Source organism: Cyprinus carpio, chromosome B8, assembly GCF_018340385.1.
Source record: "Cyprinus carpio isolate SPL01 chromosome B8, ASM1834038v1, whole genome shotgun sequence".
Lineage (NCBI taxonomy): Eukaryota > Metazoa > Chordata > Actinopteri > Cypriniformes > Cyprinidae > Cyprinus > Cyprinus carpio.
The window spans coordinates 27,070,419-27,088,936 of NC_056604.1; the positions used below are offsets into that span (position 1 = coordinate 27,070,419).

The 18,518-nt window shown below is 36.6% G+C and overlaps 1 protein-coding gene across 6 annotated transcripts in view; it reads left to right on the top strand.

The window, feature by feature from the left end:
* LOC109090561 (cytosolic acyl coenzyme A thioester hydrolase) overlaps nt 1–18,518 on the top strand; it is a 51,154-nt gene that overhangs the window by 23,378 nt on the left and 9,258 nt on the right. For all 6 annotated transcript variants that reach the window (XM_042730337.1, XM_042730338.1, XM_042730336.1 and 3 more), the window contains 2 exons: nt 9,956–10,072; nt 17,544–17,728. In XM_042730337.1, coding sequence (XP_042586271.1) covers nt 9,956–10,072; nt 17,544–17,728 — 302 coding nt within the window. The remainder of the gene's footprint in view (nt 1–9,955; nt 10,073–17,543; nt 17,729–18,518) is intronic.

Here is an 18,518-nt window from a genome sequence, read left to right on the forward strand (position 1 = left end):
TATTAGTAATTAGTAAGGTATTTGTTAAAGTATTGGGTAGGATTAGGGATGTAGAATATGGTCATCCAGAATAAGTACTAATAAACAGCCAATATGTTAATAATAGGCATGCCAATAAGCAACAAGTTAATAGTGAGAATTGGTCCCTATACTAAAATGTTATCCCAAAGAAAAATTGTTTAGTTAAACAGAAAAGAGTGGATGTTGCTTTAAACTAAACTTTTGAATTAAAAGGTAAGACAGTGGGATGTGCTTGGGTTCCTGCGAGTGAAATGTGGGGGCTGAGAGAAGATTTTAAAAATTCAGAGCTCATATGACTGCTATGTGACAGGTTGCTATGAATAGCTGATGAATAGCTGTCTTGTGTAGGCATTGCGTGTGGGATCATGTTTTCTCATCTTTTAAAGGTTTGGTAGAATCTGAATCTGTCATCCTACATGGCCACAGTGCACAGATCAGAGTCTTCAGCGCTTTACAGTCACATGTTACATGTAGAGGGGTTGCCTGACAAAAAAAAAGGTTTGGGGATGCCTAGTCTAAATGATGGAAAGATTGAAAATTTTATTTAGTGTATTTATAGACTTTATTCTATTTAAAGCACAATTAAAGTGAAATTGGAAAGAACTCATGAAGCATAGCTTAACATTAAATAAATATTTTTACCAGTCTAAATGTTGGTTATTAGTAACTCAAACCCCTTTATCCTCTCTACTTAACCGTCAGTCATGCGCATCCACCATGTTCGTAGTTTTTTTTAACACATTTGATTCATGTTTGTAGTTCTCAACCGAATCATTTGTCAAAGTGCAATGGATTGTGGGTAATATTAGCCATTAGAGTGTGCACAGATCCACACTTCAAAAATCGACCTGAAATAGTAGACCATCCGGGGACTTTTGGCATAGTCTTTTCAACATATTATGCTTTGGGACACACTTATTCTAATCTCACATACTATTTAGGATGAACATTGGGATGCAGGGAATAACTTTATATGCGGTGTACTTTATTTAAAACTTTGCAGGATGTTTTAATTCACTTAGAGCTGTGCTACTCACTGCATAAAAGGTCATTTTCAAAAATCCATAATCCTTTATTAAATGTTTTTCACCTTTTAAAAAAAAAAGGTATAAAGCGAGATGAAGACTTAACATTAGTTCATAAGCCAGATCTTTTGATCCTCGAAAATGCCATAAGAGTTGAAGTTGTGGTCTAGTGGCAGTTTAGGATCTGAGTTCACATGGGAGACCATATGAGATGGATTGGGGCCTGAGCGATGTGTCTTTTGGGAGAGTGTGTATTTGGGGACGAGAGAGTATGTGTGTTAATGGACGGAGATGGAGTGTGTGCATTTGAGGAGAGGAGGCATCGATAAAACTAACTGATGGGTGCATGAATGCATCTGGATTTCCTCCAGCCGAGCTCCAGCAGGAATGATTATAGAGTGCAGACAGGTTACATCCATAACAGATCAAGTGTGAGAGTGTTTATATCTGTGTGTGTTACTCAGAAAGAAAGGCTGTGTGCCAATATTGCACTGTTGTATCTGTAGTAAGGCAGTGGGAGTTTTGTGCGAGTAAACCCAGCTGAGTCTTTACCAGATATTAAACTACTAAATATGTTAAAGGGATATTCTGGGTTAAGTACAGCTGTGGACAGCAACCATTGTATGAATGGAAAATGCCTGAACAGTGATGCGCTTATGCTTAGTGAACAAGAATGCAGCGGTGCAAATTATTGTTTAAAATACAAAAAGTGTTTGCAAGACCACAAACATTAAAAGACTGATGCAAATAGATTACTAAAAAATATTTTTTTGCAGTCATCCACCCAGTCAACTTTACAACTCAAAAAACAACATATGCTTCACATCATAAGCTTAACCCTTTGGTCTTCTATTGTATGTATATTACTGTGCATGGTTTGAGGTTGGTTTAGATGTTCATGCATTTAGCATTGATTTGTGGAACAAACACACATAGTTCAGACATCATTTGTTCACCCTCATGTCATTCCAATCCCAATTCTCTAATGTTTTTGTGGGACACAAAAGGAAAAACTTCAAAGAATGTTTTCACTGCTCTTTTCCCATGCCAATTTATAGTCTGTCAAACTCAAACTCAAACAAAGGGCAAAAAAGGGGCATTTTTCACCAGACCTTTATGGTGTTATATCTTTTTGTATCTTGACAGAAGTGGTTATAATGAACACTGTATGCAAAGAGGTGAGTCTGTGAAGATGCATAAAAAAATTCTGCCTTTGTGTTTAATAGAAGAAAAATCAGAGCATATGGGTTTGAAATGACAAAGTAATAGACTAATAGGTCAACTAATGAATCTTTGTGTCCAGGTAACACTTTATTTGATAGTCTCCTTTAGACATTCTGTTGACTAAAAGTAAATTTGCAACTACATGTCAACTAGCAGTCATTAGTATTATTAGACTGTCTGTTTAATATCTGTTAACACTTTATTTTGATGATCCTCCAATAGACATTATGACTATAAGTAACTTTGCAAGACGTTATCTTATTCAGCAGCACTTTCCATTTGTTAACATTTGTTAACTACATTAGTTAACATTAACAATGAAAAATACTTCCTGAAGTGTTTATTAATCTTACTTAATGTTGATTCCAATAATTATAATCAAAAGTTGGGTAACACTTTATTATAGGGACTAATTCTTACTATAAATAAGTTGATTATTAGCATGTATTAATAACATTTTGGCTGTTTATTAGTACTTATAAAGCACATATTCTGCATGACTATATTCTACATCCCTAATCCCAATACCCAATACCTAAACTTAACAACTACCCTACTAACTATTAATAAGCAGAAATCTAGTACAAACCCGATTCCAAAAAAGTTGGGACACTGTACAAATTGTGAATAAAAACAGAATGCAGTGATGTGGAAGTTTCAAATTTCAATATTTTATTCAGAATACAACATAGATGATATATCACGTTTAAACTGAGAAAATGTATCATTTAAGGGAAAATTTTGTTTTTTTAAATTTCATGTCATCAACGCATCTCAAAAAAAGTTGGAACAAGGCCATGTTTACCACTGTGTGGCATCCCCTCTTCTTTTTATAACAGTCTGCAAACGTCTGTGGACTGAGGAGACAAGTTGCTCAAGTTTAGGAATAGGAATGTTGTCCCATTCTTGTCTAATACAGGCTTCTAGTTGCTCAACTGTCTTAGGTCTTCTTTGTTGCATCTTCCTGTTTATGATGCACCAAATGTTTTCTATGGGTGAAAGATCTGGACTGCAGGCTGGCCATTTCAGTACCCGGATCCTTCTTCTATGCAGCCATGATGTTGTAATTGATGCAGTATGTGGTCTGGCATTGTCATGTTGGAAAATGGAAAAAGTTCTTCCCTGAAAGAGACGACGTCTGGATGGGAGCATATGTTGTTCTGGAACTTGGATATACCTTTCAGCATTGATGGTGCCTTTCCAGATGTGTAAGCTGCCCATGCCACACGCACTCATGCAACCCCATACCATCAGAGATGCAGGCTTCTGAACTGAGCGCTGATAACAACTTGGGTTGTCCTTGTCCTCTTTAGACCGGATGACATGGTGTCCCAGTTTTCCAAAAAGAACCTTAAATTTTGATTCGTCTGACCACAGAACAGTTTTCCACTTTGCCACAGTCCATTTTAAATGAGCCTTGGCCCAGAGAAAACGCCTGTGCTTCTGGATCATGTTTAGATATGGCTTCTTTTTTGACCTATAGAGTTTTTAGCTGTCAACGGCGAATGGCACGGTGGATTGTGTTCACCGACAATGTTTTCTGGAAGTATTCCTGAGCCCATGTTGTGATTTCAATTACAGTAGCATTCCTGTATGTGATGCAGTGCCATCTAAGGGCCCGAAGATCAAGGGCATCCAGTATGGTTTTCCGGCCTTGACCCTTAAGCCCAGAGATTGTTCCAGATTCTCTGAATCTTTGGATGATAATATGCACTGTAGATGATGATAACTTCAAACTCTTTGCAATTTTTCTCTGAGAAACTCCTTTCTGATATTGCTCCACTATTTTTCGCCGCAGCATTGGGGGAATTGGTGATCCTCTGCCCATCTTGACTTCAGAGAGACACTGCCACTCTGAGAGGCTCTTTTTATACTCAATCATGTTGCCAAGTGACCTAATAAGTTGCAAATTGGTCCTCCAGCTGTTCCTTATATGTACATTTAACTTTTCCGGCCTCTTATTGCTAACTGTCCCAACTTTTTTGGAATGTGTAGCTCTCATGAAATCCAAAATGAGCCAATATTTGGCATGACATTTCAAAATGTCTCACATTGTAAAATTGTTACCGCTTATTCCACTAATCTTAATCAAACAGTCTACTAATGCTGTACTAAGACTCTAGTGAGTCAGCTGACATGTAAATGAAATGGTCAATCAAAATAAAGTGTGACCGTCTCCCATTTAAAGGAGTCATTTTTTGCTGGGTATTACAGGAGGTATTCAACATCCACAAGTGAATCACTATGACTCATGAAGGATTTAAATTAAGTAAAGCTGTTGATGCAAGCTGCTGTGCTAACTAGCATCTGGAAATAATCACAGGGTACAAATATACAGGAAATATTTTTCTCTTTTAAGCATGTGCGAAGATATCCCACAAACTGTTTCTATGGTAACACGTCATTGCAAAGCCATTTTTTTTTTTGTTTATTTATTTATTTATTTTTATTTTACCATTATGATTAAAAGAAGAAGAGAGACTGTGCTATACTTTGAAATAAAGAGATAGTTGATTTTGCTGTTGGTACAGTTGTTTTTGTAAGTAGACCTAAAATTGTTTGAAATGTAGTGGAGAGAAAGACAAAAGCAGAGCATCTTGAGTACTAAACTGATGAGGGATATTTCATCATCTATCATGGTGGCTCTAGGCTCAGCCTGTTCAGAGAAAAATTTTGGGTAATCGTCACAAGAAATCTAATCATTGAAGCACTCGCTAGCAGCAAAGGCTCCGCTGGGATTGGCTTTCTAATTGCCGTTTTTCCATTGAGCGCACAGTTCTCCTTCTCAGATCTGGAGCCCAAGAAACTTACATTATTCTTTGACTGCACAGTTAAAGCACCCTTAGGTTTGCTTGCCATTATGGTCATTTGCATACAGGCAAATATTCAGTTTTGCCAGCATATTTCTGACTGAAAATAGTGCAGAGTTGCAAACCATTGTCAAGTTTCTTTCTTTGTTTTAAAAAAAGGCAGCAAACTACATAATTATGTGTAGTTAGGATATCAAATTAAAAAGACACATTGTCTCTTAAAAAGAAGGAAAAAAGGTTAATTGTTAGTTGTTAATTGTAAAGGTTTTTAGCCAGGCAATATTAATTGACATATGTTAGTAATTTAGCAGATTGTAAACCATGGGCCAGATTTACTATCAGCTTGCGCCTACTGTCAGGATTTACAAAAGACAGTTATTTTTGCGACTCACCTTATTGAATATGCATTTGTAGGAGTTTCCCTTTGGATAGATAAATTTGTGGGAGGAGAGTATTCAAATGAATCACGCAACGTGATTTACTAAGATTTGCGCTCGTCAATTCACTGGTATTTGTGGCATTATTTAACGCCCAAAAAAGCATGTCTTAAAGCAGGCAGTAGATTGCGCTGGTCATTATGGAAATGAGATGTTGTGTCTGTGTTCTTTAGTGTGTGCATTGTCAGTAAATCACCCGCAGAATTTTCCCCTCCCATCGGTGCTTTTATGGAATTGCGCTCTAACGCTAATTTGCCCTGTTAAGTAAAACTGTTCCTATTTAATTACTGATAATATTAATAAATGGCAGTGTTCTCTTTATTTATTAGCATGCAGTAGATGTGTGTTGTGTTGGCACTTATTGTCCAATGTAAAATCTGGATCCTGTTGCGAAACCGGTGGTTCAGAAATTCTGAATTACTCAATTTCAGTCTGAAGACTGACATACTAAGACATTTGCCGTATTATTGACTGTGCCACCAGGCTTAGATGCATTTTTCTATGCAAATCAGCCGATAGAAATCATTCTGACTGACAATTATGGAGGCATATAAATAACTCCAGGAAAAAAGAAAAGCAGGTTTCAAATGTCGCTTCCATAATTCAACTGCAGTGGCGAAAACTCTCTGCCCATCATGAGAGTGAGTCAGCTTGACTTTCATTTCACCTTACCAAAGGCAGATGGAGACGAATAGAGAGAGCTTCCATGAATTTAAATAACTGTAATGCACAGTCGCACTGTTCTTAATACAGAGTTATTATCCTTATGACACAGAAAAAAAAAATGAAATGAAATGCTTGTATTTATGATTATTCCTGGATTTTTTTTCCCCTTGTTTTTTGCTTTTCTTGCATTTATTTTTGCCTGATGTACTAGACTGTACGAAAACAACAGAATCGAGCAAAGCTAATTGTTGAAAGAAAAAAAACCCACTTATGACACAAGTTCATTCTTTGCCCTGCAGTTATTATCCTATTCAATCGTTAGCGTTCATGTTCACTCATAAGCCATGTATCATGGTTTTGCACTATCAAATGTCTCTGTGCGCGGCACAGAAAGTGCATCTTAATACCAGGCCCTAAGGTGATTTGAGCCAACCTGCATATATTGTGGAGTGGATGCTGATAGCTCAGAATGTTTTGCCAGTGGGCTGACATCCCCAGCAGGCTTTTTAACTAGCTTAGCAAGACCAGGTTCACTACAAAGACCATGCTTGTTCACTAGAAAGTTTTGGTGGTCAAGAGCAGGGATCTCCAACCCTGCTCCTGGAGAGCTACCATCCAGCAGACTTCAGTTCCAACCCTGCTCCAACACACCTGTCTGTAATTATCAAGTAGCCCTGAACACCTTGATTAGCTGGTTCAGGTGTGTTTGATTGGGGTTGGACCTGAAATCTGCAGGACAGTAGCTCTCCAGGAGCAGGGTTGGAGACCCCTGGTCAAGAGCATATACTGTACCAGTAAACCATCTAGACCAGTTTGAACCAGTGAATGATCATACAGTGGACCACACACCTGTTAAAACTGAACCTTTTTAAGATGAAAATGAATTATACTTGGATAAACTGTTTACATCTGATAAAAGTTGCAATTTTAATAGGGGTGTTGTAGACGTTTTATATCCACTATAGATTTGTGTCAGATGAAAAGAACATACATGAATACTTTGTAACTCAGGGTGGACAAGGTTGGCAGTGTTAAACCACAATTGGATCAGGTGTGAACGCTTGCAAAAGGAGACTCTTGCCTGACAAAATTCATATCCTTAAGTTCAAAATGGCCCCTTTTATGACACTCGTGCAAAACCTCAGCAGCCATTTCATGCTTCTCCCATATTTTTACACCACTGCACATCCAGAGATGACGCTTTCTCACTAGCTGAGATTTGTGAAGAAGCTTTGCCACAAATTGTCAAGAGAGAGTTTTTGAGGGTGGAGTGCGCTTTTAGTGCCATGTGTAAATTGAGGGAATCTCACTTGGAGATGAGAGTCCCTAGGGTCCATCGCTAAAATCAGCTCATACTGTGATCCAGAGTAGTCAAGTCTCTGCCTGTTTGGTGTCAAGGGAGCTTACAAAACATGCACTGGCGCTGTGAATTGCACGTCATCTAGGCATAGAAATATTCCAAGGAGTGTCACTCTGTTCTATATCTGTGCAATCTGCTGACCCTCTCACTAAATTAATCATCTGTTCTGAGGGTTTTTCTTGCTTAACACTGCGTTTACAATACTAAACTCTCTCACAGTTTTCTACTGTATAGGGTTATAATGCTTTGATGAAAATATTTTTTTACAACAATATTAGTTATGTCAACAAATTTTCCCTGATCTGATTGATTGTTATTGATCTAAGGTCCTTACAATGATCTAAGGGTCATTACAAAGGAAACATTGATGTGCTGTGTTCCCATGATATATGACTGACTTACATAAGATACTTACTGTAAGTCACATTATTTGATACATTTTATGTTTGGCATTAAATAAAATTAAATAAATAAAAAGTCCACATAGCACACTGAACTCTTTATTTCAAAAAAGCAATGGAAATCATGTTTTCCATGAAATGACCCCTTTATCCCTCAGGTCCAGGAACAATGGAAATGGTCATTAAAGGCCTTTATATCACATACAGTCTGCTTCCTTTCATCTCTGTTCAGATGATTTACCTCAGGCCAGACATTTTTCAAAGCTTGGCGGCATATCTTTCATATATTTTCTGAGTTAGTGGCTGTATTTAGCAATCTTACACCTAGTGACTTCCATTAGCGGACTGTTTATACCATAAGTGCTTCTCAACAGTTAGTAAAATATTAGCTCAGCTATTTATTAGGCATGTTGATTGATACATTATAGAATTTAGCAAAATTCTAAGGCAGCACTGCATGAATTGTGAGATTTATTTATTGTATTATGTTCTTTAGCATGTTTGAACATTTGGTGTGAATAACTATGCAATACTTGAATAAACATACAAAACTGGTGTAACTCGAATCATCATATATTTTGTTGAAAACTATGGCTACCACGGTATGTATTTTCAAGAGGAACCAGAATTTTATTGGCTCACAGTAGCATGAGCATCCCGAAATTCAAGTTTTGTTATTACACAGTGTGTACAGTCCTTTGGACTTGGAGTTTCATGAATGTTAGGAATTACAGATTAAATTTTTAATTATCTTTTAGGTTGGCACATTTAAATGTGTATTGATCAGAACTATTCGTACAAAGACCTTATTGCTGCATTTCAAAAACATGATGTAACGGTTCAGAATTCTTTAAAAAACATGTTAAAACATATTATATTGTATATTTAGTGCAAGATTCATCATCGACTTTAAAGCAACAGTTCACCCAAAAATTTAAATTCGGGCATTATTTGCTCTCATCTAGAAATTCTGTAGAATCTTAACACGAAGGGAAGAAATTATAGAATTTTTTATTCAACACAATCCACATTCAGACTTGCATGTCGCATTCCTGTACAGCACTTGGAAGAAGTGTTGTGAAGTGTTGAATCTGAATGCAAACTAGATGACATTTTAGAGCTTACGAAAGAATTATGAAATAATAACAATTTATCAACTTATCTATTTCTCACACAAACCTATTGCAATGGGTTTGGACAGTGAAATAGTGAAATTTCAAGGTCATACAGATATTGTGATTCAGAACAAGTGGTCTGATTCTCCTGAGACTGATGGTGACCTGTTCTGTCCAGAGAGATGTATAATTCATAAAGCACTGAACTTTGTCCCAGCCGTGTGCTGTGCGATTGATATGATTATAGTTACAGTGCATACTAAACAGTAATCATGCTGCATCGTTTGAGCTAATGTAATTTTCTGTCATATAACATCAGGTTTTGCATTTCACTGCCGAATGGGTATTTATTTGTGAAAATAGCAATGCCATATCAGCCAAAACAGCACTGATAATGCAGGATGGTAATGAAATGGGCTCTCAGCTATTAGCTTGCATTAGCTTTTATTTCCCTGCTGCTATGTGCAGATATTATGCTGTTAGGTTTTTTGGCTTTAAATTATAGAATTTCACACATTTAATATCACTGAAACACTGTCATAGCAGTGAGCCACTGAGCTCTTGTTATGACAACAGGGCTATTTAAGGGTCAAAGCAGTAATTTAAGTGGGAAAAAAAAAATAGTGTTGTTCCTGTTGAACATTAAAGTAATTTGCCTCTTTATTGTGAAGTCAGAGGATGTTTACTGCACATATGTATGAAGTGGATTCTAGTTATATATGCACCGTCAGCATGAGATCACGACTCCTTTTATCACAAGTGCCTTTGCATTTTCTTTCAGCAGAACAAACAGTTTATGACTTCTGAATGGTTTTTACTCTGATGCTTCAGTGTAAATTTGACTGATATACATATTCTCAGTCTGATTGTAAGTCACTGATATCTGTCATCCTCAGGTGTGACCATGAAGCTGATGGATGAGGTGGCAGGGATTGTTGCTGCTCGTCATTGCAAGACCAACATTGTGACCGCATCTGTGGACGCCATTAACTTCCATCGCAAGATCAAGAAAGGTAATTAAAAAATACATGTGTTGCCTCTTCTCATTGTAGCGTAGAGAATATTGTTGGTACGTGGTTTCTGATTCTCACAGAAATCTCACAGACATCTGATTTCCTTTATGACTGGAAAGCTAAACTTAGTTCATGTCATTTCCAAAAAATGGAGTTCAGTTGTCAAGTTAAAGATAGACTGTGGACAGCCTTTAAGTAGCTTGGGTTGTAAATAGGTTAGTGGAAAATTGCATAATGCATGATGTATTGCTCAATACTAGTGTAGTTTGCCAAACATAAGGTCTGAATTGTCATCTGATAATTGACTGGAGCACAAAGAAAATCTAGTGATTTATGCTCAGTTCTTGTTTTGTAAAAGATAAGCAGTTGAAAGATATAAGGCACATTACTCTGTTAGAACTTGTTGCATCCGAGATTGGATCTGGGATATACAGTACACACACACACACACACACACACACACACACAGAGAGAGAGAGAGAGAGAAAGAGAGAAAGAGAGAGATGATTGAGATCAGTTACCATTTTTTAAAAAGATGTCTTCACAAACCTTTTAAACATATACAGAGCAAACTTTGATGCAGTGTATATTATTTGCTAATGCACTGTTTTTTATTATAAGAAGTTATTTTTTCATTATTAGTCATTATTTCAACCAAAAATGATCTGTTTTTCATATATTGCATCTTTCAAAACCCAAGCTCTTCTCTGGAGCACAAGAGTACACTTGGTGCACTTTCCGAGAAGTCAGAAATTCTGTTCTTCTGAACGTAGCATTAAAACAGTCTGCATACAGCAGCCAGGATTCTTAGTTGTTGAATATGATTTAGAAGACATTTTTAGAAGAACATTTATCATCCTGTAAATACAATGTTTGTATTGTACTTTATCTAACAAAGAATGGAAGAAATCAACAGCCTCATTGATATTCAGTGTATATACTGAATGGATGACACTGTGACTGTGCATAATTTCACCGAAGCGGAGACTTTTCATCCTTCCACTAAAATAAACTGAGAGCTTGACCCAGCCTCCATCAGAGTGCACGAAGCCTTGAGGTCTACTATTCTTTCATATTAAATGACTGAGCAAAAATGAATTATTCATTCCGTTAATTATTATGCTTGTTACTTTCTCCATTCATTCATTACTCATCTGACTCATTCATGTTTGCATACTCTAAAACATTTTTATGTGCTGATACTATGGGACTTGACAAACAAACCCATGCTCTTTTATAGAGGTGTGTAAATATACAAAAGGCACGTTCTTTTTAGTGTGTTCTAAAACCTTACTCGTAATCAGTCTACGTTCAAAGCCATTTGTGTCTTTCTGACATGAACTTGGTTAAGCTTTCAGGATTTTAAATTATTCAGTTTTCTCGGGCTTATTTCAGGGACAGTGACTTTGGTTGGGTCTTAACTTTTCAGCGTTCATTTCTACATCAGTAGCATCACCAAACAGAGTTGCAACAACAAAAAAAAAAAAAAAAAAAAAAAAGAAAAAAACGTCTGCAGTTGGCAGGGCAGACAAATAGACCCAAAGTAAACTCTGCCTGGCTAGTCAAATGTACAGACCAATGATCTGATGCCACACAGTCTGCTTAGTGCTCTGAAAGAGGGAATGGTTGTGTGATGAACCCCAGATGACGGATCCCCAGTGAAGATCTTGTCTCCTAGACGGACAAGACCACAGAACCAGATGAGTCTGCCTCACAGTCTAACTGTGCTGCAGCATGGATCAACCTGCTGGTTCGTCTGTCCAGAGGAGAAGTGGCCCCCCGACTGAGCCTGGTTTCTCTCAAGGTTTTTTCTCCATTCTGTCACCGATGGAGTTTTGGTTCCTTGCCGCTGTCGCCTCTGGCTTGCTTAAGTTGGGGACACTTAATTCACCATTAACTGAGAGTTTTCCCTCAATAAACACCTAATTTGCTGTTTATTAATAGTAGGGTAGTTGTTAAATTTATGGGATTGGATTAAGGGATCTAAAATATGGTCATGCAGAATAAAGCATTAATATGTGCTTTATAAGTGCTAATAACCAGCCAATATGCTAGTAATTTGCATGCTAATAAGCAACTATTTATTAGTGAGAATTGGACCTTAAAATAAAGTTTTACCAACAATTTAACTTCTCATTTATTTTATTTCTTATTTATTTATTTATTTTCACTTGAGTTTTTCCTCTTTTGTTTTCTGGCTGGATGGAAGGGAAGGGTGGTTTGTGTGACTAGGATAAAGACGTTCCGTTTCTGCTGTGTAAGGAATAAGCGTATTGACTGTCTATGTAATGCACAGGGTTGATTCTCTCTAGATGTCCTCGTTGCTGTATTTTAAACATAAGCATCCCTTCCTGAACTCAAGTTAGGTCAAACTTTAATGGTTTAATGGCTATAATTGCTGTCATGGCTAGGTCAACTTTAGCTCATGCTTTAAACTAGTCTTTTGCTGTTTCCGGCACCCAACTTCATAAGTGGGATTATGCATAAACTACGCAGCCACTCAGTACTGAGACAACCATATGCAAGCATTTTACATTCTCTGGTAAAAACAATCCCAGATTTTCCCTCTGTTATCTGACATTACGAACTCCACTATATATACTGATTTAAAAATAACAGTTCACTAAGGGAGCTGCACAGTGATGTGGTAAACAATTGTTTTACATCATAGCATTGTGGATTTTATCACATCTATATGCTCTGTAGGTTATATCCATTGATGTGGATGTCAGAACACACTTCTGTTTATCAGGAGGTTAATCAGCTACAGTTATTATCGCTGATGCTGATAATCAGTATTTTGGTATTTAATATCATTACACTGACTACAAAACAAGCAAACAAAAAGTAATTGCACTCAGTTTTATTTTGTTATACTTTTGGCAAAGAATTCCTGTAAATTATGAGAATTTTATATTCACTGTACCTCCTTCTTGATTTCCTCTTTTATTGCATCTTTTTCTCTCTCTGTGGTTTTATATGATCATATAAATTATTTTATAATGGGAAAGGACTAATGAGCAATGACTGCTAGTGAAAAGGCCCCAATGAAAAAGTAATTTGTTTTGAAAGTAAGAAATCAACATACTTTGGTTGGTTATTTAAGAGACTAAACACAGACCAGCTTTTCGATTGCCACACTACACCTAGATGTATATGTACTTATTTATTTATTTGTTTGTTTGTTTGTTTATTCAAGGTGACATGTTTCTATGTCAAATACTAAGAAAGAACCAAATAAATAATAAAATAATAATATCATTTTAAATACTCAGTTTCCCTCTGTTCAGTATTTATTATTTATTTATTTGCTTGCTTGCTTTCTTGCTTGCAACTATTTAGTGGTATGCCCTCAATCGAGATTTAAAGGAACACACAAAATTTCTGGAATATTTCCAAAATTTACTGGAAATTTTCCATGTTTTTGCAACCCTATTCAAGTTACAGTTATATAATGAATATGATCTTAAAGTGCACACTCTGAGCTTTAATTTGAGGGTATTCCCATCAAAATTGGAGGAAAGGTTTAGGAATTACAGCTCTTTAATATGTACCTCAACCTTTTCTTAGGAGACCATAAGTAATTGGACAGTTGACTCAAAAGCTGTTTCATGGACACATGTGGGCTATTCCTTCATTATTTCTACAACAGTTAAGCAGGTAAAAGTTCACACTAATTCTAAGCGTGCCATTTGCATTTGGAAGCTGTTGCTGTAAACCCGCATCATGCAGTCAAATGAGATCTCCATACAAGTGAAACAGACAGTTGTTAGGTTTCAAAATCAAACAAATCCATCAGAGAGATAGCAGGAACATAAGAAGTGGCCAAATCAACAGTTTGGTACAATCTGAGAAAAAAGAATGCACTGGTGAGCTCAGCAACACAAAAAGGCCTGGACGTCCACGAAGGACAACAGTGGGGGATGATCGGAGGATCTTCTCCATGACAAAGAAAAACCCTTTCACAACATCCAGCCAAGAAAAGAACACTCTCCAGGAGAAGAATATAGAGAGCAAATACAGAAGCTTTACCACAAGGTGCAAACAAGGCCAGATTAGACTTTGCCAAAAAACATTGAAACAAGCCAGAGCACTTCCGGAAAAGCATTGTTTGGACAGCTGAAATTAAGATCAACCTGTACCAGAATGATGGGAAGAAAGAAGTATGGATAAGGCTTGAAACAACTCATAATCCAAAGCATACAACATCATCTGTGAAACATGGAGGAGCAGTGTGATGCATGAGCATGCATGGCTTCCAGTGGCACTGGGTAACTGGTGTTTAGTGATGATGAGACAAAAGAATTCTGAAGTATATAGGGATATACTCTCTGCCCAGATTCAGTCAAATGCAGCAGCAAGTTGATTGGGCGGCACTTAATATTACAAATGGACAATGACCCAAAACAAACAGCAAAAGCAACCCAGGAGTTTTTAAAGGTAAAAAAGTGGAATGTTCTGCAATCGCCAAGTCAGTCTCCTTATTTCAACCGACTGAGCATGCATTTCACTCGCTGAAGACAAAACTAAAGGCAGAAAGACCCACAAACAAACAACAACTGAAGTCAGCTGCAGTACAGGCCTGGCAAAGCATCAAAAAGGAGGAAATCCAGTTTCTGGTGATGTCCATGAGCTCCAGACTAAGGCAGTCATTGCCAGCGAAGGATTCTCAACAAAATATTAAAAATGAACATTTATTTATGATTATGTTTATTTGTCCAATTACATTTGAGCCCCTGAAAATGGGGGAACTGTGTATAAAAATGGTTGTAATTCCTAAACATTTTATATTTATTTTACATTTTTGTCCAACCCCTTGAATTAAAGCTTAAAGTTTGCACTTCGATTTCATTTTAATTGTTTCATTTTTAATTCTGTTCCAGTGGCATACAGAGCTGAAATTATGAAAACTGTGTTTCCAAATATATATGGACCTGGGTGTATATGTCTGGTATTCTATAGGCAAACTGTTAATTTTACCCTAAGAGACCAGATGCATTGACCGGAAAGACAGTGACGAAACGATAGAACAAAATAATATATCTGCCCTCAGGAATCTGTTTCCATGGAAATAAAGATTAGATGTATATATCAAAGAGGGCAGGAAATGGACCTAACAATTTCAACCATCTTTTTTTTCTCAGCCTTGTTCTAAACGACAAATTGCCATGAATGCTTTTAAATGGGCAAGATCCACTTTTCTACACTGTAACTAGCAATTCAGAGTCCCAAGGTCTTATTAAGCCATTCTGCATCTACCTGAGAGCGCCATTAAATGCGTAAAGGTACATTTAAGCATTAGTTTTTCCCAGAATCCATTAAGAGTATGTGCTATATAAAGGGATAATGAGGTCCGTTCATTCCTGGGCTGTGTTTAATAGATTCTGGTGTCAAAACCGCATCACTGACAGTGCCAGTGAAATGAAAAAAAAAAAAAAAAAAAATGAAAGTAAGTAAGTGATGCTCTGAAAAACCTTTACGGATCAGATCAAAGTCATCAGATATAGGAAGCTGCAAGCAATAATTGTTAGTTTGGAGGGGGCTACAAGGAACACATGGTCACGCCCACCCACAACAACCTTCACGCAGCCTCATTAATTCTCTCATTCTCCATGCAGACTGGAAACGTTTTCTCTTTTTGTGTGTGTGTTAGTTATGAGCTTTACATATAGTTACAATTAAAGTGTGTAAGTTGCACAATACATTACACCAGTGGTTGCCAACTGGTGAGCTACAACCCGAGAGCTCATTCTGATCTGATCAGAACTAGTCTGATTCAGAGAAACATCAGAGAAAAATCACATTCTCCATTACTGAGGTCGATGCAATATGCATCTCGATGCATAGCCAACGATACAATAAATTACAGCTACATATGAAGCAGCTGCTGATGCGATACGATTTAACCCTATTACCTAGTGCGATGTGATTTGGAAAAAGTTGAAACAGTTTAGAAATGAGAAATCAATGATATAAAATATTGGTAACAAATTATTTGTCACTTTCTAAATAATAAAAGTATAGTGCATCTACTAATAATTATATATAAATAAATTGGGTTATACCAAATATGTTAGAAATGATGCAATGTTATACAAATGCCAACTTTCTCAATATAGCTTAATGACGCATTTGTAACTGAAGATCAGCGCAGACAAAGGCTGCAGACAGCACTCCTTGTTTGTTATCTTTATTTTATAAGTGTACAAAGTTTTTGTTGTTATTATGTCTGTATACAAAAAAAAAGTAGACCCTTTACAGATTCGATTGATGTATTGCTCTTATCTGTACGATCAAAACTGAAAGTGTAATTTAAGTTCTTTTCGGGGTTATCAGGAGAAAATACCCCAAAACGCGTATACACGTTAATTGACTCCAGAGGGTTAAACAGAAAGGAGAGAAAGCAGTTTGTTATTTTGATGCAAAATCATCTTTCACTTGGTAGATTCTAGTCGAAGTAGACAGGGGCCAACATGGACAGGTTGCATGACATGCACTCATCCTCAAAAACCATTAGGCTACTATAAAAGTTAAAGAAAAATATGGACGAATCTAGATAAATCTGGAGCTATTGGACCTATGCAGACAATCTAAAAAGAGATATTAGGCAGCCATTTCCACACCCAAATTTGGTTAAAATACAACATAAATCAGCCTGTACCAAGGAAGTGTGTAATGGCTGTGCCACTAGAAACACAAAATAAATTCACAAAAATAATGACTATTTTCAAACTGGTTTCCTAAGAAAACTTTCTACTCATCTCTGGTAAAATAACACTGAGCTAATGCCTATAATGCTAGTTAAAGCAAAATTAATGACATAGCTAGTCTTACTAGGGTTCAAATAACTCAACTGGTAGAACACACATAGAGTAATGATCAAATGTATACATGTATATTGTACCATGAACAAGTCTCTTTTAATAAAAGTGTTGACCAGATAAATGAAAATGTATTTATTAAACATTATTAAACATCATTAAACGTACATACATTAAACATGGGCAGCATCACATTAGGCAGAGGTCTCTGAAATGCTTGTGACTACAGTTATTTTATTTGATTATTTAGATGACACGTCAGACCACAAAAAAAAAAAAAAACATTTATAATCACTGGGGAAAAAAACAGACAGTGTTTTAAAAAATAGCTTATTTTTAGTTGAGTCTCCACATTGAACACAATTATTCAATTGTGGTTAGAACCCACTGTTTATGTACTCATTAATTAATCATAATAATAAGGTTGCCACATTAAATCTGTAACTGTATTGTTATCATATATTTATTAGATTAGTGTGCACATACTACATAAACTTTTCTCCTTACTGTAACACTTAGTGTCCCACCAGAAAAGCTTGATATCAGCAGGCTGTTTAATTCTGTGGACACATATATACCTTTGTCTTACAATAAATACGGCATCATGTAATATCAGTACATGTAATACCTGACATTATGTGTCCCTGCAGGCTGTGTCATTACTGTTTCCGGCCGAATGACCTTCACCAGTAATAAATCAATGGAGATTGAGGTTTTCGTTGATGCTGACCCACTGGTGGAGGCTGAGAAGGGAAAATATAGGGCTGTCACAGCCTTCTTCACCTACATTTCCCTGGACAAAGAAAACAAGCCCCTTCCAGTGCCACCGCTGAAGGTGAGTAATGCAGAGTTTATGTACTGTGATATAGGAATACTGATGAATATAATGTGAATGTAACACTTTTGAGACAAAAAAAAAAAACCTTAAATTAAGTTTTAGTGTAAAAAGCGCTGTCTAGTATGTATTCTGACTCTGAGTCATGTGCATGAGACAGGACTTGGTGACCTACATTTCAAGATTGTTTTCTAACATGAGGCAGCACAAAAGACTATGGATGATTATTTGAAATTGTCTTCTTGAGGGTGATGCTTCCAGTCCTTGGTCTTTCCATTCATCATGGCAGAACAGGGCAGATTAAAGGGCAAAAAAGAACACTGCACTGGTTGTAGAGCACCCAATAAAGGAATGCAAAATGTGTTTTTAAGAATGCAAAATTTAGAATGCCTACTGCAAAATGTGTAGTGAAAAATAAGTAATAAGGATATAGTATAATTTAGGTGTGAACTGAATATAATATTTTTAGGCACTTTTAAGTTTACATTTATTTAAAATGCAGTTACTGCAGAGTGTGTTTTGATGCACTTAAGTGGGACTACACCTTCAGTGAAAGTCTATGGGATTCTTTCCTCTTATTTTATCATTCCACAGGTGAAAATCATGAGTCTCATCACAGTCTACCCCACAAAGACAAAAAAAGACCATGCAATTACTTTTTTAGAGTAACTAACCCAACACTTGTCATAAGCATAGCAATGAAAGATAAAACCATGTCAATTAGTCATGTGACCTAATGGAAGCGTATAAGTGATAAAAAGTAAAGAACCAAGCACAGAACCCTGAGGAA